The 22,447-nt window shown below is 47.8% G+C and overlaps 1 protein-coding gene across 5 annotated transcripts in view; it reads left to right on the top strand.

Annotated features, from left to right (window-relative positions):
* The window catches only part of LOC149337835 (mitogen-activated protein kinase 14A-like), a 126,770-nt gene that overhangs the window by 9,312 nt on the left and 95,011 nt on the right, over positions 1 to 22,447 (top strand). For all 5 annotated transcript variants that reach the window (XM_089553548.1, XM_089553547.1, XM_089553545.1 and 2 more), the window contains exons 2-3: positions 6,531 to 6,660; positions 16,544 to 16,602. In XM_089553548.1, the coding sequence (XP_089409674.1) occupies positions 6,531 to 6,660; positions 16,544 to 16,602 (189 nt within the window). The remainder of the gene's footprint in view (positions 1 to 6,530; positions 6,661 to 16,543; positions 16,603 to 22,447) is intronic.

Below are 22,447 nucleotides of genomic sequence, written 5' to 3' on the forward strand. Positions count from 1 at the left end.
AAGCTTCGCCTCTAAGAGTGGAACGCGACAGCGCCTTGCAACGCTGCCAGGGAGTCTATAGAACGCCATCGCCCGTTCGGCTCTGTGCATTGCTCGTCGGTGAATTGGTTTTTGAGGAAAGGAAATGTATCTGCATCGCATGTCTCGATGGACACCTGAACCTCGCCTTAAAGGAAGGGAGAAAGATGGGAGTGAACGAAGACGCCGTATTCACTAGACGCGCCTTTGTTCATTCGAAACCGTCGCGCTGGCATGGCGGAGTGGTTAGTGTGCTTGTCTTGCGCTCCGAAGACCCTGGTTCGATTCCCCAACTCTACCAATTTCCTACTCTGTTTTATTTATTTATCTGGTCAGACTGGAAAGGTTAATTAGGCTAATTGGTTAATTAACCAATTAACTAAACTTAGTCCAACTTACTTGGAGAATAAGTAAACCATCCCTTTAATTGGTTGCATGGTTACTAGCCAAGGTACAATTGGGCCAGTTTGAAATTTGCGCACTGTGACGTCGCGACCATTTCAACCGATTGAAAAGCGTGACATTTCTGTCGACAACTCCTGCTTACAACGATGAGGCATTAAAGGCTTCCACCTTAATAAGTCTGTCATCCTCGCCAGCAGCCATTCCCTGCAAACTGCAGTGTTGGAAGCTACATTTAGCTGACTGGTCATTGTTTAGAAAAAAAGCCAGGTTGGAGGATATAATTTTAGAAAATCATACCATAGATCAGATAAATGAAATGTTCGCAGCATGCACTCGTAACATGCATCCTTTCTGCCGCGCATGTATCAATTCCCAAATCCACAAGAGTGGTGCGTCAGAACCACTAAGTGTGGTACACACAAGAATGTAAAGAGGCAAAAAAAAAAAAAAGACGGAATAAAGCCTGGGGAGTCGTTTGCAGATGTCCAACACACGAGAATCTTATTTTCACAAAGGCGAGACCACAAGCGTGGTCTCTTCGGCGCAAGGCCAAGAAAGCCTCATGGCAGAGTTGCATCTCACCTGTAAACAGTCAAATCACATCCAAAAAAATGTGGGAGCAGCTACTCACCCTTCACAATCCCCCTTTTACCAACACCTGGTACGTAAATACATATAGGGGAACAGGCAGGGGAGCACTTCGCTGCACTTTGTAGTTCGTCACACTACAGCCAGTTATTTTTAAAATACAAAAACCTAGCTGAAAACCTAGCCTAGTACTAACAAACAATACAATAGATTAATTACCCTCTAGGAAATCCATAGAGTACTGTCTGCTGGCAAAGAAACTGCTCCAGGACACGACCGGATACACTACGAAATGCTGGCCCATCTCTCTCAGCCTGCCATTGAGACATTAAGATTCTTTTGGATATCGGGGAAAATACCTGATGTCTAGAAAAAGCTATTATTGTGCCTTTTCTTAAACCCGGGAAGCCACCAACCTCTCCTAGCAGTTATAGCCCTTAACAGCTGTCTCGCCAAGTCCTTTCAAAGTGTCTTGACTATAAGATTAACTTTTGTCCTTCAATCGTCCGAACTTCTTGACAGCCATCAGCGTGGTTTCAAAAAGGGATGCTCCACTACAGATCACCTGGTTCATCTCGAAAGCACTCTTCGAGAAGCTTTTGTTCACAAGCAGCACTGTCTTACTGTCTTTTTCAATTTGGAGAGGGCGTATGGCATGACCTGGAAGTTCGGCATTCTTCACGACTTAGCTCAGCTTGGCATCTGTGGCAGGTTGTTAAAGGGACAGTGAGGAGAGCTCTATTAATATTTTTTTTTTATAGCAAAATCCGATAGTTCGGCATTTCATGGCTTTGTTGCCACTTGGCCGGCAGCGAAAGATGCATTTATTTCTGAGAAATTTGGATTCCAAGTTGAAAAAGTTTTTCCTGCCGCTCAGATTCAAACTTGGGATTCTCCTATGACGACACAGGACTAGGTGGCGTGAAACATGACGTGCACATGACGTAGCGCAGACTCCGTGATTTCTGACACCCAGCACAGCGGCCTAGCAGCAGCCGAAACGAAAGCTACCGCCGGCCGCACGTTGAAGGCATCTATCGGCTATTGTGGCCGTCGCTACCGTCGCTTCACTTACGTTTGCACCGGCGTTTTGCTAGCGTTACGATGGATCCTGTTCTCGAAGTCGTCAAAGGAGTTCTCGCAAATAGACACCTTTAGCATACCATGTACCTTGTTACCGTTAGCGGAATACTGGGAGCCCGCCTACTGCCGGTGAGCAGGCTCTGATTGGTCCCGATGCCGCAGAGGCGCGCGTAGCTGCCGGGTGCGTGGCGCCATCTGGCGACGTCAAGGAGATTTGCACATGCATTGACTGCGCCTCAATGATTCGAGGCTTCTCGTGACCTAGTGTTGCTAGAACCAATGGCTCTAGCAACACTGTTTTGTCCTATGACGTCATCACGCTTGTACTTGCGAGTTTGGCCTGTGGCGGCGATACCTGTATTTTGGCTCTTGCTCTTTTCTACGTCACAAGAGCTTTGTTGTCAGTATGAATGGCGTTTTTGTAATCAGGAGCTGGTATTCTGTCGATGCAAGTCAACTTCAATTTCTCCTCAGTGTCCCTTTAAACTGTCTAAAACACTTCTTGTCCATCCGCTCTTTTCATGCACGCCTAGGTTCAACCCTTTTGAAGAACTTCGTCCAGGAGAATGGGGTACCTCAGGGGTGTATTTTAAGCACAACGCTCTTTGTTGTAAAAATGAACTCTCTTGGTAAAATAATCCCAAGGTCCGTTATACATTCAGTGTATGTAGACGACCTCCAGATAGCTTGCACATCCTCCAACATATCAACATGGGAAAGACAAATACAGTTAACAATAAATAAACTGCCAACATGGGCACACAGAAATGGTTTTCGTTTTTTGCAGTGAAAACAGTAGCTATTCTTTTCTCATAAAAACGAGGCTTTCAGGTGGATCCCTCCCTACACTTGAACAAAACAGAATTTCCCTACACTTGAACAAAACAGAATTACCCATCAAAAATTAGCATAAATTTCTAGGTATAACGTAAAAACCGGTATATAGGTCGGACCGGAATATGGGTTGACCCCCCAACTAATAATTCTAAAAATGAAAAAAATCTTTTTCAACGGCAAACGTACCGAAAGACACCCTTACCTTGCAACAAATGCGACTCAACCAGCTGCACAATGGTGACAGTGTTTATTTTGATTTAGATGCTGCTCGTACGTACACCCAGCCAATTCTTTAACACTATCGCACGACCATCAACCCGCGTTGTTTATTAACAGTGTTGAACGGCAAAACAAGCGAGGTATGCACATCTGTACACATGCGCTTACTCTAGCTTCTTTCGCCGCTCCGTGATAATGGGCTGACAAACACGCGAGGCAATGGTCGCGCGATACAGTTAAAGAATTGGCTGGGTGTGTAGCACAGAGAAGGGCACGAAGTGGGCAAGCATTACTCCGAGTCATCAGAGTTTTCCGAACTCAGGTCGGATGACAGTTGCTTCTCGCTGCCCACGTCCCACAGAGCATCATCCTCTGTGCCATCTGGTGCATTGCTTATGCTGCATTTTCTCAAAGACTTGCGCACCATCTCTGCAGGGAGAGATTTTCATGCTGAAAACACCCAGCCACGAACTAAAATAACTTTGTGACAATGGAAACACAAATTTGCAGTGCTACAATGTCGCCATACCGTGCTGCTGCTGACGGCGATGGTGATGAAGGCTGTTGACTTCAGCCACCCTTTGTTGCAAGACTTCCGTAGTCTTTCCGCCAGTGGGGTCGAATTTTTGCCGTGGTTTTTTGGAAGAAAGTTCGACCTATATTCTGGTTTTTACGGTAACATTTGACAGAAAACTCCCTTTCTTTCCTCACATAAACACATTGAAAAAGAAAGCCTTTTGATCCCTCAACATACTCAAAAGTACTGTCACAAAAACACTGGAGGTCTGATCGGACATGTCTCTTACAAATTTACCGCTCCGTAGTACGCTGTACTTTAGATTATGGATGTATGGTGTGTGGGTCAGCACGACCATCGTACCTTAAACGACTGGACCCAGTACATAATTTAGGTTTGTGTCTTTCCACTGGTGCATACAGAACGTTGCCAGTAAACAGTCTTTATATAGAAACTAACAAACCATCACTTACGGACAGAACAATGATGCCCACATGTTCATACATTCTAAAAATCTGTTCAGTACCTAAATGCATCTGCCACGAAATAGTTACGAAGTGCCCATCTAGAACATTATTTAACAAAAACCGCAGACTACTAGGCCACTCCACTTGCGTTTAGAAGAGATGTCATTTGGGCATGGCGGCATTGCAAGGATGTGGACGCTTAATCCGTTCCTCTTCATTCGACAGTTTTGGACCGACGTGCTGTTGGCTACCACCACCAGCTTCGCCGGGTCATTGTTGCCTGCAAACGAATATGTTTAACATCACCGCCTTCCATGTGGATCCTGTAGTTCACCCTAGGCCCTGGGATAACCTGATAACTAGGGCCCGGAAATTTAGGCATTTGCCTAAACATGCCTATAAATGCCTAAACGGGGGATTTTTGCACTTGCCTGCCTTTTTGACATTTTCTAGGAAATACTACCTATTTAACCGCATTTTTTGCCTATAAATGCCTAAATCCGGTACTTTGGTCCTCGGTGATTGGTGAATTGGTTTTTGGGGAAAGGAAATGGCGCCATATCTGTCTCACATATATTGGCGGACACCTGAACTGCGCCGGAAGGTAGGTGCCGTTTTTCAATTTTGAGACATCTGTCTATTTATGGTGAAAGCTCGCTGAACATTTTTCTCGAATTGCTACTTGAATGCAGTGTAACGAAGTGTTTATCTCGAAGTGTAGCAAGAGACGAGTTTGGAAAGAGACCTGACATACATTAGTGCAAACTTCTCAAAATTGACAGAAAGGATGACAAAGTTGGAAAAGGCTGGACTCTCAATAGATGAATCGTTGAAGGTAGTGGCAGAAGTACCAGCAGCACTTCGGGGACTGGAAGGGAAGGGTGCTACTGCTTCTATGAAGATGCAACAATTAGTAGAAAAAGATATGCTTAGAAACAATTTCCCAAATCAGAGACTTTCTAGGCGGAGATGATACGGCCACATCACCTGAACTCTCATGTTTTAGGTTCGTGCCACTAACTTCCTGTGATGTCAAAAAAGCCTTTTAAAGTACAAAGCTATGCGTAGCGAAAACCGAAGGGGCTCCAAGTTCGAAAACCTGAGAATGCGCTTTATTGCTTCAGTTGAAAACTGCGTACGCTCCGTGCTTGACTTACAAATCTTGTACATATGAATAAAGAGTATTATTCAAAGTGCCTATTTTTGCTTTATAGCGCCTATTTCAATATTTTTAGAGCCTAGCTGCCTGCCTATTTCGGGGTTCTTTAGTGCCTAAATTTCCGGGCCCTAGTGATAACCGAATCAGTGGCCACAGCGTGCCGATGGCACCCCGCATGTCCCAGGAACAACGCCCTCACTCCACCCGCCTATAAACGCCCCACTCGGGACCAGCGCCTCCATTGGGCACGGTGGCATTGCAAGGATGTGGACGCTTAATCCGTTCCTCTTCATTCCGCAGTTTTGGACCGACGCGCTGTTGGCTACCACCACCAGCTTTGCCAGTTTTAGAACGGAAACCATTTTTTTCAACAAACCAGTGCTTCTCTTAAGGAGTGGCAAAATCATCACTCAGAATAAAAAATAAAGCAAACGAATCACTCATGAATTTTACTGCAAGTGAAACGGGATAAAAGGAATGCCTGATGCTCCATTTATAACCAGGGAACGTACTGAAAAAGGCTAATTCAGTCCGAAGCAAGGAGTACGTTAAGGCCCAATTTGAAATAGCGATTACCATTTTATACTGGCACTACATCCTGCAGCGTCCACTGCAGGTGTGTGTGTGTCTGTGTGCAAGTGTGCGTGCGCATGCGCACAAGTGCACTGAGGCCATGGTGGAAGAAGGCTTTGTTTGCTGATAGTCTGCGCACACAGTCTGCTTGAGAAATTCCATTCGAGCTCATTCCCTCCCTCCCTTTCTTTGTGTGCATTGGCCTTCTGAGTGCATGGTACCACTTTATAAAACTATGCACCATCTAGCCTGCCTGCAGGTTTCTGTGTGGAAGCCTACATGCTGTGGAGCCTGCACACTCGGGGCTGGCATTTGGGGGCCGCCAGTTTACATCTGAATAAAGGCAGTTTATTTATTTCTTTAGTTACACCGTCGGCCTAGTTTAGGGCCTGGGTTGGAGTGATGTGTGAAGAGAAATGAGAGTGGAATGGCACACCACAACAAAATACAGTCAGCCAGAGCCAAATGAAGTTGCTTAATATAAAACATCCGGTATCGGTGATGCAAACATTTGATGAGTTTCAGCAAGTGTTTGTTCTGCCAGCTTGTTTGAGTCTCCTTCTAGTGGATTTTCTGTCTCATAGTCCTAAACGTGTGTCTTTTTCTCATTTGCAACACAATTTTGTCATTGTCTGCGTACACGAGTTTGGTGGTGTTGGCACAGTTCGGCGCTGGACAAGGAGCGGAAGCACAAGGTGGCCATCAAGAAGCTGTCACGGCCATTCCAGTCTGCCATCCATGCCAAGCGCACTTACCGGGAGCTGCGCCTGCTGAAACACATGGACCACGAAAATGTGAGTAGTGGTGTGGCCTCCATTCTTCACAGTTGACACCATCAGCAGCCAGGTTGTTCTCTCCTCTTAGCTCTGTATTGCGCCATTCACCAACTCCCTTGCTGCCATTTGCCAAATGCCCTACCTACCATCCCCTGGATAGGTGCATACCCTGTTTCCACTGCCTTGCTGCCATTTGCCAAATGCCCTACCTACCATCCCCTGGATAGATGGATACCCTGTTTCCACTGCCTTGCTGCCATTTGCCAAATGCCCTCCCTACCATCCCCTGGATAGGTGCATACCCTGTTTCCACTGCCTTGCTGCCATTTGCCAAATGCCCTCCCTACCATCCCCTGGATAGGTGCATACCCTGTTTCCACTGCCTTGCTGCCATTTGCCAAATGCCCTACCTACCATCCCCTGGATAGATGGATACCGTTTCCACTGCCTTGCTGCCATTTGCCAAATGCCCTACCTACCATCCCCTGGATAGATGGATACCCTGTTTCCACTGCCTTGCTGCCATTTGCCAAATGCCCTACCTACCATCCCCTGGATAGGTGCATACCCTGTTTCCACTGCCTTGCTGCCATTTGCCAAATGCCCTACCTACCATCCCCTGGATAGATGGATACCCTGTTTCCACTGCCTTGCTGCCATTTGCCAAATGCCCTACCTACAATCCCCTGGATAGATGGATACCCTGTTTCCACTGCCTTGCTGCCATTTGCCAAATGCCCTCCCTACCATCCCCTGGATAGGTGCATACCCTGTTTCCACTGCCTTGCTGCCATTTGCCAAATCCCTCCCTACCATCCCCTGGATAGGTGCATACCCTGTTTCCACTGCCTTGCTGCCATTTGCCAAATGCCCTACCTACCATCCCCTGGATAGATGGATACCCTGTTTCCACTGCCTTCCTGCCATTTGCCAAATGCCCTACCTACCATCCCCTGGATAGATGGATACCCTGTTTCCACTGCCTTGCTGCCATTTGCCAAATGCCCTACCTACCATCCCCTGGATAGATGGATACCCTGTTTCCACTGCCTTGCTGCCATTTGCCAAATGCCCTCCCTACCATCCCCTGGATAGGTGCATACCCTGTTTCCACTGCCTTGCTGCCATTTGCCAAATGCCCTACCTACCATCCCCTGGATAGATGGATACCCTGTTTCCACTGCCTTGCTGCCATTTGCCAAATGCCCTACCTACCATCCCCTGGATAGGTGCATACCCTGTTTCCACTGCCTTGCTGCCATTTGCCAAATGCCCTACCTACCATCCCCTGGATAGATGGATACCCTGTTTCCACTGCCTTGCTGCCATTTGCCAAATGCCCTCCCTACCATCCCCTGGATAGGTGCATACCCTGTTTCCACTGCCTTGTTGCCATTTGCCAAATGCCCTACCAACCATCCCCTGGATAGATGGATACCCTGTTGCCACTGCCTTGCTGCCATTTGCCAAATGCCCTCCCTACCATCCCCTGGATAAGTGCATACCCTGTTTCCACTGCCTTGCTGCCATTTGCCAAATGCCCTCCCTATCATTCCCTGGATAGGTGCATACCGTTTCCACTGCCTTGCTGCCATTTGCCAAATGCCCTACCTACCATCCCCTGGATAGATGGATACCCTGTTTCCACTGCCTTGCTGCCATTTGCCAAATGCCCTACCTACCATCCCCTGGATAGGTGCATACCCTGTTTCCACTGCCTTGCTGCCATTTGCCAAATGCCCTCCCTACCATCCCCTGGATAGGTGCATACCCTGTTTCCACTGCCTTGCTGCCATTTCCCAAATGCCCTACCTACCATCCCCTGGATAGATGGATACCCTGTTTCCACTGCCTTGCTGCCATTTGCCAAATGCCCTACCTACCATCCCCTGGATAGGTGCATACCCTGTTTCCACTGCCTTGCTGCCATTTGCCAAATGCCCTACCTACCGTCCCCTGGATAGATGGATACCCTGTTTCCACTGCCTTGCTGCCATTTGCCAAATGCCCTCCCTACCATCCCCTGGATAGGTGCATACCCTGTTTCCACTGCCTTGCTGCCATTTGCCAAATGCCCTACCTACCATCCCCTGGATAGATGGATACCCTGTTTCCACTGCCTTGCTGCCATTTGCCAAATGCCCTCCCTACCATCCCCTGGATAGGTGCATACCCTGTTTCCACTGCCTTGCTGCCATTTGCCAAATGCCCTCCCTACCATCCCCTGGATAGGTGCATACCCTGTTTCCACTGCCTTGCTGCCATTTGCCAAATGCCCTACCTATCATCCCCTGGATAGATGGATACCCTGTTTCCACTGCCTTGCTGCCATTTGCCAAATGCCCTACCTACCATCCCCTGGATAGATGCATACCCTGTTTCCACTGCCTTGCTGCCATTTGCCAAATGCCCTCCCTACCATCCCCTGGATAGATGGATACCCTGTTTCCACTGCCTTGCTGCCATTTGCCAAATTCCCTCCCTACCATCCCCTGGATAGATGCATACCCTGTTTCCACTGCCTTGCTGCCATTTGCCAAATGCCCTCCCTACCATCCCCCGGATAGGTGCATACCCTGTTTCCACTGCCTTGCTGCCATTTGCCAAATGCCCTCCCTACCATCCCCTGGATAGATGGATACCCTGTTTCCACTGCCTTGCTGCCATTTGCCAAATGCCCTCCCTACCATCCCCTGGATAGGTGCATACCCTGTTTCCACTGCCTTGCTGCCATTTGCCAAATGCTCTACCTACCATCCCCTGGATAGATGGATACCCTGTTTCCACTGCCTTGCTGCCATTTGCCAAATGCCCTACCTACCATCCCCTGGATAGATGCATATCCTGTTTCCACTGCCTTGCTGCCATTTGCCAAATGCCCTCCCTACCATCCCCTGGATAGATGGATACCCTGTTTCCACTGCCTTGCTGCCATTTGCCAAATGCCCTCCCTACCATCCCCTGGATAGATGCATACCCTGTTTCCACTGCCTTGCTGCCATTTGCCAAATGCCCTACCTACCATCCCCTGGATAGATGGATACCCTGTTTCCACTGCCTTGCTGCCATTTGCCAAATGCCCTACCTACCATCCCCTGGATAGATGGATACCCTGTTTCCACTGCCTTGCTGCCATTTGCCAAATGCCCTACCTACCATCCCCTGGATAGATGCATACCCGTTTTCCACGTCCTTGCTGCCATTTGCCAAATGCCCTCCCTACCATCCCCTGGATAGATGGATACCCTGTTTCCACTGCCTTGCTGCCATTTGCCAAATGCCCTCCCTACCATCCCCTGGATAGATGCATACCCTGTTTCCACTGCCTTGCTGCCATTTGCCAAATGCCCTACCTACCATCCCCTGGATAGATGGATACCCTGTTTCCACTGCCTTGCTGCCATTTGCCAAATGCCCTCCCTACCATCCCCTGGATAGATGCATACCCTGTATGCATGCCACCAGGATGGTGCCTTATCACCCCGGGGGTTTTGTAAGAAAGAGAGTCGGGGTTTGACACCCCAGCGGCCAGTGCTGACGAAGTTTGGGTTGGTGCTCATGAACGCTGGTCTGCTGAGCAGCACTGTTGTAACAAAGACTGTGGCCGTCCACACTAATTGTGTGAGTTGCCTCTTTACAAGATAAATAATCATGAATAGCAGTCAACCAATATCCCTCAAGAGAAAAGTATATAAAGTCAAAACTCGATTTAACGAAACCCGATTTAACGAAGATATCCTAATTCCCCCTCAGATGCCCATAGGGTTTGAGACAGAGAAGGAAAATAGCGCTGCAAAAAAGACGTACACAAGAAAGACTGACACAGGACTGGCGCTAACTTCATCTGATTTTATTTACTGCAAAGACAGCAAATATATAGAAAATTCAAGGCATGCGCAATAGAAACACCGGTACAACAGCATCAACAAAACCGTTCAAGATATGCTATCTCAGTCTTGAAAAGGCGGACCGAGGTATCACTCACGCAATCTAATCCCCTCTTCCTAATGTGGAATGATTCTAAAAGCTCCTGCGCCTTCGTATCTCCACTCCTGCCCAGAATCTTTATCTCCCGAAGCCCATAGGGTCCAATGCTTTGACTAACCCGAAATAACGAAACCGATTCCGTGATCTGTCCCGATTTAATGAACCTTTTTTCGAGAAATAAAGGTGAAAATGTGTTAATTTTTGATCTATTTTGCAGAGAGCACCCCAAAATTTATTGATTGCGAGTCAGCGGTAACAGCGCGGAGCACCTTCGTCCCGCTTTTTTCAAACTGCTCGGTGCAAAACGAGAGTTTTAATGTTGAGTCGAGCTCACCAGATGGTGCCAGTGGTTTGTGCCCCATTTCGTAGATGGCGCTGTTGCAGTTCAGCGTGTTTTTTTTGTATGTGTGTTGTGGTCGGTGTTCTCTCACTGTCGTCTTTGAGCGGATATTTCCCCGTGCCTTTGAGCGCATGTCTTTGTCAAGCTCAGCTTGCTAGGCCTCGAGTCACTCTAGCCTTGCTATCGTGGACGCAGACGTGGTGTGTGCGAGCAAGCGCGCCACTAACCCTCCTGACTAGCAGATGGAGCCCTGCAAGAAATGAAAAAGGCTTACCCTGGACGAGAAAACGGACATAATTCATGCTGTGACAAGTGGACAGAAGAAATGTGACGTGGCTGCAGCACATGGCATTCCGGCGAGTACTCTCTCCGCAATATTGAAAGGGAAAGATGACATCCTCTGTGGCACTTCGTCGGGGAATCTCTCGTGCAAAAAAACGCTGAAGACTACTCCTCAAGGCAAAATGGAAGAGGCCCTCTTCGCATGTTTTATGGATTTGCGGGCGAAGAATATTCCCGTGTGTGGAGACCTGCTCCAACAAAAAGCTCGCTCTTTCACGTGCTTGCTGGGCGGCAACGAATTCAAGGCAAGTCCCAGCTGGCTGTCGTGCTTCAAAGAACGACACGGCATTGTTGGGAAAGTGCTCTGCGCTGAAGCGAGCAGCATACGCATGGCTGTAGTTGGTAACTGGCAGTCTGAAAACGTGGCCGACATTCTGTGAAAATATGCCCCCAGCGACGTCTACAACGCCGATGAGAGCGGTCTCTTCTGCCAAATGCTGCCTAAAAAAACACTCGCCCTGAAGGGGCAGGCGTGCCACAGCGACAAACAAAGCAAACAAAGGCTGACTCTTTTGCTGTGCATCAACATGGACGGTACCGACAAACGAGACCCGCTTTTCATCGGAAAGAGTGCGAGGCCGCGATGTTTTAAAGGCACCAAAAAGCTTCTTGTGAAGTACATTGCCAACTCAAAGGCTAGGATGTCGCGTGCCATTTTCGCTACATGGCTCAAGAAATTTGACAGCGACATGTGTCGCCAGAAAAGGACAGTGTGCCTGTCACTAGATAACTGCACAGCCCACTACGTGGCAGAGGTCGAGCTAACCAGCGTGGAGCTTCGCTACTTCCCCCCAAACGCAATGTCTGTGGTTCAGCCCTTGGATCAAGGAATAATTAATAGCGTGAAGTGCGCATACAAGCGTCGAGTCGTCAACAGAGTTCTCCTCAACCTGGAGCTGAAGTGTGAGACGAAAATAGATATTTTTATGGCGGTTGAGACGGTGGCGGCGGCTTGGTGAGCATTGAGGCCGTCAATAATTGTCAACTGCTTCAGGACTGCCGGTTTCGGTACACTAGGCCCTGAAACTGCTGAAGGTAGTCCGGACTGCACAAGTGCTGTGCACGAGGATGAAGATGCCTAGCGGCGCCGGTCACTTCTGCGGTCCGCAGTTTCATTTTGGGAGCATTTACGCTTCACAAATATGATGCTGCGATAGCTTTCTGGATGCTGCCATACCATATAGTCGAATGTACCGAATTATGTGCCCAAGAAATGCCTCATTCAGTTTAACGAAGTGTTCGATTTAACGAAATAATTCACGGCTCCCCTCAACTTCGTTAAATCGAGTTTCAATTGTAGCAGCTGTATCTTGCTGGTACTCACCTATGGGGCAGCAACATGGAGGCTAACAAAAAGTTCACCTTAAGTTGAGGACAACAGAGTCAGCTATGGAATGAAAAAGTGATTGTAGTGAAGAAGTGTAGCTTGATGGGACAGTTGGTGCATGATCACCAAATGTCCTTTTTTGTTGTTGCTATGTCTTGAAGGCGTGTTTGCTTGCGTGCATGTGCGCCCGGCGTGTTTACGTTGTGGCAAACTTCACCGAGTAAAATTGAGCTCTGTTTTCAGCATCGTTCTGTCAGCTCCTTCTTCTTGTGAATGCGTCCTGTTCTGCTGGTTTTTTGTGTGAAAAGTGATAGGTGTAACATTAGGAGACAAGAAGAGGGCAGACTGGGTCAGGGAACAAACATGGGTTGATGAGGCGGGTGGATGAGATTAAAGAAGTTTGCGGGGATACGGTGGCCGCACCTGGCAAAGGACAGGGTTAATTGGAGAGGCCTTTGCCCTGCATTGGGTGTAGTCAGGCTGATGAAGCTCATGATTGAACAGGTCTGGAAAAAGAAACTGTACAGATATGCTTTCGACATTTTGGTCTCTGTTATCCCGAGGAAGACAGAGCCAATTCTTCGTCGGGTGGAGCCATCCTGGGTCTTGATGGTTTGTGGAACCAGGTGTCCAAATTTGCTGGTGCTAATGGGACAGGTGCAGGTGTCTCCGCAGACGAAAGCGTTGAGACCGCGGGAGAACTTGCGGATGAAGGTATCATTGCTGATGTAGCAGACAGCGAGGACACCACTGGTGTGAATTGTGACTAGGACTTGAAAGAATGTGTGCCCACATGCCTCGACGTGCTCTGTGCGCTCGGCATGGTTCGTCGCTATTGCACGTCGATAGAAGTCTGCTCTCAGCTGTTCAGAATCCATCGATAACACCGAAAAACATGTCCTCTCTGAGGCAATGACAGTTAAAGAATGTAAAAAATTCATGACCGTTTCACTCGGTATTCTGCGTGGAATAAATGAGTATCGCAGAAATTCATTCTTTCCCATCTCGGTATGTTTGTATGTTGTTTATTTTACTGCTACTTTATTAAATGACACGTTATATTGAGCAAAGCGGAAAGTTGGGCAAGTTGGATAACGTTCATGATGTGCTCTATTTTTTACATCATGAACGTTATATTGAGCTTGGAGGAGTTTTTTTTGCGAGTTCAACTGTACTAAAATATCTCTTCTTTCTTTCCATTGTCGGCATAGCCACGAGGGTACTACTTATACAATTGCCAGTATTCACTACTTGACTCCTACAAATACCTTGGTATTCACTTAAATAAAGATTTAACCTGGTTGAATCACATAATTTCATCAAAAGGACCAATTCAGGTGATCAAGCCCCCCATATTCAGTAGAACTTTTTGCTTACTTAGTATCTGTGCATTCAGAACTTGAGTTTGCATGCGCCGGGCACGATGCCCTACATGCTAATCTTATCACCATGCTCTAATCGATCCAAAACTGTGCTGCCAGATTCATTTGCGCCATCTATTCTTATCATACTCTCGTTTCGGCACTAAAATCTGAGCTCCAGCTCTGTCATCGCAAATTCACCCGTCGTTTTTTGTATCATTAATTTAATCACGCTTTCAACCATGAAGCACAGACCCGTTTGTTGGATTGTTCATAATAGTCACCCCAATGCCATCTGCCCCGAAAAACCACGTACAAAAACATATCATCGGTCTTTTTTTTCCTTGGAACAGCCAGTGCCTGGAATGGCCTTCATCATCGGTCTTTTTTCCTTGGAACAGCCAGTGCCTGGAATGGCCTTCATCATCGGTCTTTTTTCCTTGAAACAGCCAGTGCCTGGAATGGCCTTCATCATCGGTCTTTTCCTTGAAACAGCCAGTGCCTGGAATGGCCTTCATCATCGGTCTTTTTTCCTTGGAACAGCCAGTGCCTAGAATGGCTTTCATCGGTCTTTTTTCCTTGGAACAGCCAGTGCCTGGAATGGACTTCATCATTGGTCTTTTTTCCTTGAAACAGCCAGTGCCTGGAATGGCCTTCATCATCGGTCTTTTTTCCTTGGAACAGCCAGTGTCTAGAATGGCCTTCATCATTGGTCTTTTTTCCTTGGAACAGCCAGTGCCTGGAATGCACTTCATCATCGGTCTTTTTTCCTTGGAACAGCCAGTGCCTGGAATGCACTTCATCATCGGTCTTTTTTCCTTGGAACAGCCAGTGCCTAGAATGGCCTTCATCATCGGTCTTTTTTCCTTGAAACAGCCAGTGCCTAGAATGGCCTTCATCATCGGTCTTTTTTCCTTGGAACAGCCAGTGCCTGGAATGCACTTCATCATCGGTCTTTTTTCCTTGGAACAGCCAGTGCCTGGAATGCAGTTCATCGGTCTTTTTTCCTTGGAACAGCCAGTGCCTAGAATGGCCTTCATCATCGGTCTTTTTTCCTTGAAACAGCCAGTGCCTGGAATGGCCTTCATCATCGGTCTTTTTTCCTTGGAACGGCCAGTGCCTGGAATGGACTTCATCATCGGTCTTTTTTCCTTGAAACAGCCAGTGCCTGGAATGCACTTCATCATCGGTCTTTTTTCCTTGAAACAGCCAGTGCCTGGAATGGCCTTCATCATCGGTCTTTTTTCCTTGAAACAGCCAGTGCCTGGAATGCACTTCATCATCGGTCTTTTTTCCTTGGAACAGCCAGTGCCTGGAATGGACTTCATCATCGGTCTTTTTTTTCCTTGAAACAGCCAGTGCCTGGAATGGCCTTCCTTCTGAAGCGGCAACCATCATCAGTCTTGTTCACTGCAGACCTACCGTTCAAAACCATCTGCATTCATGGTCATGCTTTTTCTTCTTTATTTTTGTCAGCCCAACCCTCATGGAATGTCCTCTGGAGACCTTTGAGGAAGAAAAAAAAAAACGACCGATATTGTTTTCAGTTTGGACAATGTAACTTTGTTTCATGCTTTCTTTGTTGAGCTACTTGATGCGCAGTGCCATGCATCTGTTCTTTTCACTGCAGGTCATTTCATTTATTTTTTTCATGTAACACGTATTTGAGCGCGAATAGCATGCTCACATATCTTTTTCTAGGTGCATGTCTGTTAAGATGAACCTCTGATAAGAGGAACAAATTCTCTGGTTGCTTCAATTTTGTCTTAAAGGGAGTGCATCGGTCAGGTTGAATGCATGATGTCAGGACTGAAACAGACTCCATGGTCGGTTCCCATGTGGAAGCGAATGGTGATGTAGGCTAACAGAAGGAATCTGCCTGAATGTCCGGATGGGGTGATGCTGGTATTTAATCTTTTCATATTTTGTGTCTTAACAAAACTCCATCCTCAATGAAAGCAGTGTCGCTAGAATGCGATAATATAGGGATGGATGCAAGTGCCGTGAATGAATGTCTTGTTGCCTCGAGCAGTTCATATCATCCTTTGTTTTCTGCTCTATTGTTTCTTTGGGGAGTTGTTATGCGATGCCAGTGTCACCCAGCGGAATCATTTGTGAGGTGACATTCTAATCTGCTGCAACATCTCGTGTGATGTGCTCTGTGCTGGACACAAGGCATGCTTATCGGGTCACGGAAATGAGGCACCTTGGAAAAACTGCACTAAAAGTGACTGTGGAAGGGTGAGAAACACTGACATGTTTTTATCCTTCCATGCTCGTTTTTGTGTGTGTGCCTCTTTTTTTTCTTGAAGTTTTCAGACATGAGCCTGACTGCTGTATCAGAGATTAATTTCTCTTTTTTTTTCAGTGACCAGTAAAGCAGTTGCCAGGACATTGGAAAGGCTGGGCCAGTTGTTGTCACCTTGGCAATAGGGCAGTGGGATATTGACCTGGGCTGTTTGATTCTCTGCTCTGTCTGCTCTGGAGACGAGCCTCTTCCTGCGGGTGTTTGACTTGCTCACGGCTGCGTCCCTCCCTGTGCAGGTCATTGGCCTCCTGGACGTGTTCACACCGTCGACCACGCTGGAGGACTTCCACGATGTGTGAGTCTGCCTGGGACCACCGCGGTGACTTAGTGGTTATGGTACTTGGCTGCATTGGTCGCATTTCGTAGGAGGTGAAATGCTCGAGGCCCATGTGCTGTACGATATCGGTGCATGGTAAAGAGCCCCAGGGGTTTGAAATTATCCGGAGCCCCTCATAGCCTGAGGACGTTCAGCCGCACAAAACCCAACCAAAAGCAGACCTTGTTTTCCCCCAGGCTGGGCTGCAACCAGTTGCCGAGGTGGCTTCTGTTTATCTTTGGTTACAGGCGTGAAAAAAAAGACAGAACACATGGCAGAAAGACTGGACGAAGCGCCGTTCACAGCCGATATAATAAATCAGTTGTGATTTAATTTAATTAAACTGATTTAAGAGATCAGTTGTGAGTGGCGCTTCATCCTGTCTTTCTGCCGTAAATCAGCTGTGAATGGCACTTCGTGCCTTGTGTTCTGTCTTTTTTAAGTTGAACAGTTACCAACTTGCCAAGCAAGATGTTCTTTTAGGCTTCTGTTTGGTGGCCATGGCTCCTTGCAGAGGTGGCACAGCGAATGGTGGGCTTCAGAGAACTGAGATCTTGGGCACCAAATCGGGGGGGTGGAATACCTTGCGCTGGTGTGAAACCACCATGGGTCAACAAGTATGAGGCCGGGATGTGAAAAACATTGGCAGCAGTGCCAGGGCTCAGTGCGCTGCCTTGAGCCAGGATGCCCCTCTGTGCAGCCTTCTTCATCAGTCGCTGACCAGTGCTGCTGCTACAGCCCCGCTAGTGAAGGATCCCCGTGGAGCTGGAACGAGACGTGTGGAGTAGCTTAGACGGGCAGCCGGCCATGTGGGCAGGCAGAGATGTCATCTATAAAAGCTGGCTTCAGGTGCTTTGTAGAAACAGAGTCAGGGCGTCCGTGAACGTTCGCGATGGAAAACTTCGACTGTAGTTTGACTACACAGAACGGGCCGTCATGGGGATGCTGATGTAGCTTGCGAACAGTCTCTCCAGACGAAAACTTGCGTGCAAGTCGCGAGCCCAGTAGGAGCGTGCGAACGTAGACGTGTCTGGTGTTGAGGTGCAGGAGCTCGGAGATGACAAAATCTGTGCTGCTGCGTCACATGATCGGTGGGATCAGTGCTTGGAATCAAAACAGTGACATCCAAACATTCACCAGGAAGACGACGCAGGGCAATGCTGAAGACAAGTTCTGCTGGAGTGCAGCAGGGATTTTGTTTCAAAGTAGCCCGGAGGCGAAGCAGAACAAATGGTAGGGATGTAGTCGAGGGACTGGTATCCACCTGTGCTTTGGAGAATGCCTTTATCGATCGTTGGAACCTTTCAGTCATGCCGTTGGCGATAGGATTAAGTGTTGGCAATAGGATGCCATTGGCAATTGGGTTTGAAGTTCCAAGCAAAGTCATCATCATCATCATCAGCCAGACTACACCCACTGCAGGGCAAAGGCCTCTCCCATGTCTCTCCAATTAACCCTGTCCTTTGCCAGTTGCAGCCACGGTATCCCCGCAAGCTTCTCAATCTCATCCGCCCACCTAACTTTCTGCCGCCCCCTGCTACGCTTGCCTTCCCTTGGAATCCACTCCGTTACCCTTAAGGACCAGCGGTTATCTTGCCTTCGCATTACATGCCCTGCCCAAGCCCACTTCTTCCTCTTGATTTCGACTAGGATCTCTTTAACCCAGTGTTTGTTTTCTCACCCACTGTGCCCTCTTCCGATCTCTTGAAGTTACACCTGTCATTTTTCTTTCCATAGCTCGCTGCGTTGTCCTTAACCTAAGCTTAACCCTCTTTGTTAGCAAAGTCATAAGGTTCTTGAAAAGGAAAGATTCAAACTGGGGGCCATGGTCGGTGTGACTGTCAAGGGAGCCCCGTATCGTGACACCCAAGTCAGTGACAAACATTCTGGTGATGACGTCACTGGTGGCATCTGGCAGAAAGCTTCTAGCCAGTGAGTGAAATAATCATTGCACATAAGCAGATACGAATATCCAGCAGAAAGGTGGCCAAGATATCGATGTGGACGTTGTTGAAACGTTTTACCGTGTATTGCCGATTATAAGTCGACTGCGATTATAAGTCGGCCCCCTTTGGGCAAAAAAAAAGTTAGACTCCGAATTTAGGTCGACGCTGCCACACCCTGCAGTCCCAGCTCACCCAAAAAGTTCTTCAGAAGGCTGAGTCATAAAGAGGCATTTATTCGTTCACGAGACATCTCTGAATCATCATCTTATGAGCCACTGCTGCCGCTGGTTTGTCGATAACAAGTTGCAATTATATTAAAACAAACCTTTGGTGCATATCTCAATTAAATTCAAGTTTTTTTAAGCAGATCCACTTTCGCACCGTGTTTGGCAACAACTGGGATTTTGAGCGCACGGGGCGTGATATTATCCGTGACTTGGTCGAAATTACTTTTGACCCCGCATATAGGCTGACTCCACATATACGTCGACTCCGATCATAAGTCGACCCCCCAACTTTGGAAGGACATTTTAAAAAATAACGTCAACTTATGCGCACCAATATTACAGACTAGGCAGGTACAGGCCCAGGAGCACACGTCTTTGTTGATGCCAGGCCAGGCGTAACACTGCGTAATGACATGCTGCATGGTGCGAGTTCCAGGATGGGGGACAGACTGTGGAGGCCGTTGAAAACAAGGCGACGGAAACGCAGAGGGGACCAGAGGGCAGTGAGTGTCTGTCGCAAATGAGGGGGCACGGAGGGAGGACAACTTCACTGAGAACCAGTGGAACCTAGAGAAGGTGTTCCACATCCTGTGGCGAGGGCGGTGAAGTCGAGGTTGGCTGCCAAGGAGGTGAGGGAACTGGTGACATGTGACAGTGGGTGATCTAGGGCAAGGCCTCGCACATGGCGTGAATTCCGCCACGTACGAAAGGTGATGGATTTCACGTGGCAAGGATTTACAGGCCTTGACTTGATGGCAAAAGTGAGGGGTTTGCAGTCGGTGGCAATGTGGAACTGGTTGACCTTCGAGGAGGGGCTTGAAATACTGAACAGACATGTGGGTGGCGAAACTGTAGCGTCTTTCAGCTGGGGAGTGAAAGGATAGAAGGCTCCAGGCACCATTCATGACCGGTGTTGGAAGCATCAGTCATGAGGTGCGTCAGGACGCGCATGGGGCAGGAGCGCGACAGCTTCACTTTGGCAGCTCCGAAAGAATGCAAGCGGTGGAAGACTGTGTAAGTTGTGCAGAGTTTGTTTGCTTACCTTGCAGCATGTCGGTCAATGGTGTCCGGAGGGCTGCGCACTGAGGGATAAAGCAGCACTAAAAATTGGTAAGCCCAAGAGATTCATGGAGTCTGCAGAATGAAGAAGGAAATTCTTGAATGGCCTTGACTTCGGTTGGAAGAGGACAGACAGCTGAACGGTCAACACGATGGCCAAGGAAGTCGAGCTCCGATTTGCCGAAGCCACATTTGGCCCTGTTGATGATGAGGCCGTATTCAGAGAGAGGCTGGAAAAGCTGCCAAGCATCGCCACAGAGGACGAGTAGATCACCATCAGCCATGCAGAAGGGTAGGCCCTGAATCGCAGTGTCCACATAAAGTGTTGAAACGTTTGTCCAGAGTTACGGGGGCCAAAGGGCATGTGAATGTATTCAAAGCATATAATGGCAGTCTTGGGCACGTTGGATGGTTCCGCGGGGATTTGGTGGTAGACCCTGACTGGAATAATTTTAGAGAAAATGGCCTGCGGCAATGCTGTGAAATCCGCAGTGTGAGGTAGGGGATGGTGGTCTGGACTTGCAGCATGGTTGAGGGCACAAGGCCACCTGGGGATTCCTGTGGTGGAAAGGTGAGGTTAGAGGATGGTCGGATAATGCCAAGCTTGAACCCATTGTGGGCAGTGTAGAACTGCTCTGGAGCAAGGGAAGAGGCAAGTCAGTGTTCTCTGTCCTGTCGTTTCCAGGGAAATTTCCGCACTGGGCGATTAGAAGCGGCGAGTGGTGTTGGCACGGAGCTCAGCTGCTTATTCTGCATTCGTGACCGCACCTCGTGACCTTAAGGGTAATGGAGTGGATTCCAAGAGAAAGCAAACGTATCAGGGGACGGCAGAAAGTTAGGTGGGCGGATGAGATTAACTCTTTCGCTACCGTGGAAAAATGCACGATTTGGAGTGTACTGAACGAAAATTTTTTTTCCCAAGAACTAATACACTCAGCACATATTGCAATGCATGAAATTGTAGCTTATTAGTTACACTTCTGAATGAAACAAACACCAGAGTTGTGTGTGCAAAAGTAAATGAACATTTATTTGTGAAATTTGCTAAAAACAAAAAAAGTGTATAGCAAAAACAAAAATTACCGGCTGCACTAAGCCCGAACTTGATTAGAAGAAAACTGGAATATACAAATTGTTGCACATGTTTATAGCTGTCATTATTCACAGTTTCAGCTATGAGAAAAATTTACTGCACTTTCCATGGCTTGTCAAGTCAGGGGTCAGGACTGTGGCGCAACTGTGAAGAGCAATCAGGGGTGAAGATGTGAAGCAGAGGTAGACTGAGAAGTGCTTCACATAAGGTTTTATCTTTGTTCCTTCCTTGTTCTCTGATAGCCGAAATTGCAGTTTCTTCTTTTTTTTTTTTCATTATTTTCGGTTGGTGTTGAATGGATTCTATGAGAGGATTGGGGGCGTGGACTTCTTTTCCCTCATCATACCCGAAGATTTCTTGAATGAGCTGCTCCCTGAAAGCAAGCTGATAAAATTTGGTATTTTAGGCAAGCTCTAAAACATCAGGATCGATGAAATAAGTTTTATCGATGTGGTTCAAAAGCCAGGACACTTTCCAAGTGTTGCCAAGAGAAGCTGCCGCCACTGAATCATCCGGGTCCGTTACGTGCAAAAAAAAAGCAAAAAACCAATTTTGAGAAATTATTTTTGATGGCAGAGGGCCAGAATAGATTATTCTGGTATTTCAGTAGAGATACAGTCGTGCCAGGTCAACAATTCCAATGTATGTGATGATTCCAATGAACATCAGAATCTCCAACAGATTCACGTCTTCTCATGAGCCGTCACGCCGAATTTGCTGAAAATCTTCATCCATGCATACTTATTAGTGTTTCCGCACACGGTCTTCATCATTTCCGCCGTGAAGAGCATCAAAAAAAAAGTCGAGAAGTCGAGTGAATCTCCGAGCGCCGCTCCGCAGCGATGTGCCGATATGGACACCTAGCTGTCGTCTTGGTTGAAAAACGCGACGCGACCTTGAGCATTTAGCAAACTGTCTTCGCTATACGTTGTCAAGACCCTGAAGCACAAAAATAAACCACTGTCATCAATTACAAACCGTATGCACCGCAGAAAACACACAGCCAACGAAAACAGAACTTACATGCAAGTACGCGCTGACGTTCCAGGCTCCCGAGGCGAAGTCTTGCTGTCGAAACCGAAATCCCACGTTTGTACATTGTTGCCCGACTAATAACTGCTGCATTTGTCGCAAAAAACGAAACCGAAACCGGCCGACAACCTCGACAAGCTTTCGAGGAGCGCGCTGTGACGCGGACGCCATTTTCTCCGGCTGACGCTGCCGCTGCCGTTCAAAGTTTTATTTTTCACGGCGCCCCCTCATGTCAAAACACTAAAACCAAGGCTGCAATCGAAAGAGCAGTTGTTGAGCTCACTAACTAGATGGCGGAGCACGTCCACGACGCTCTAAATTGAGCTTTTTTGCGCGGGCGATTTGAATCGATCATATGCGAACGATGGCCTATGGCGCGGTAGCGAAAGAGTTAAGAAGTTTGCGGGGATACAGTGGCGGCAACTGACAAAGGACAGGGTTAGATGGAGAGAGATGGGAGATGAGGC

The sequence above is a fragment of the Amblyomma mixtum genome, chromosome 7 (genome assembly GCF_055824585.1).
Source record: "Amblyomma mixtum isolate Tamu chromosome 7, ASM5582458v1, whole genome shotgun sequence".
In the NCBI taxonomy this organism is placed as follows: domain Eukaryota; kingdom Metazoa; phylum Arthropoda; class Arachnida; order Ixodida; family Ixodidae; genus Amblyomma; species Amblyomma mixtum.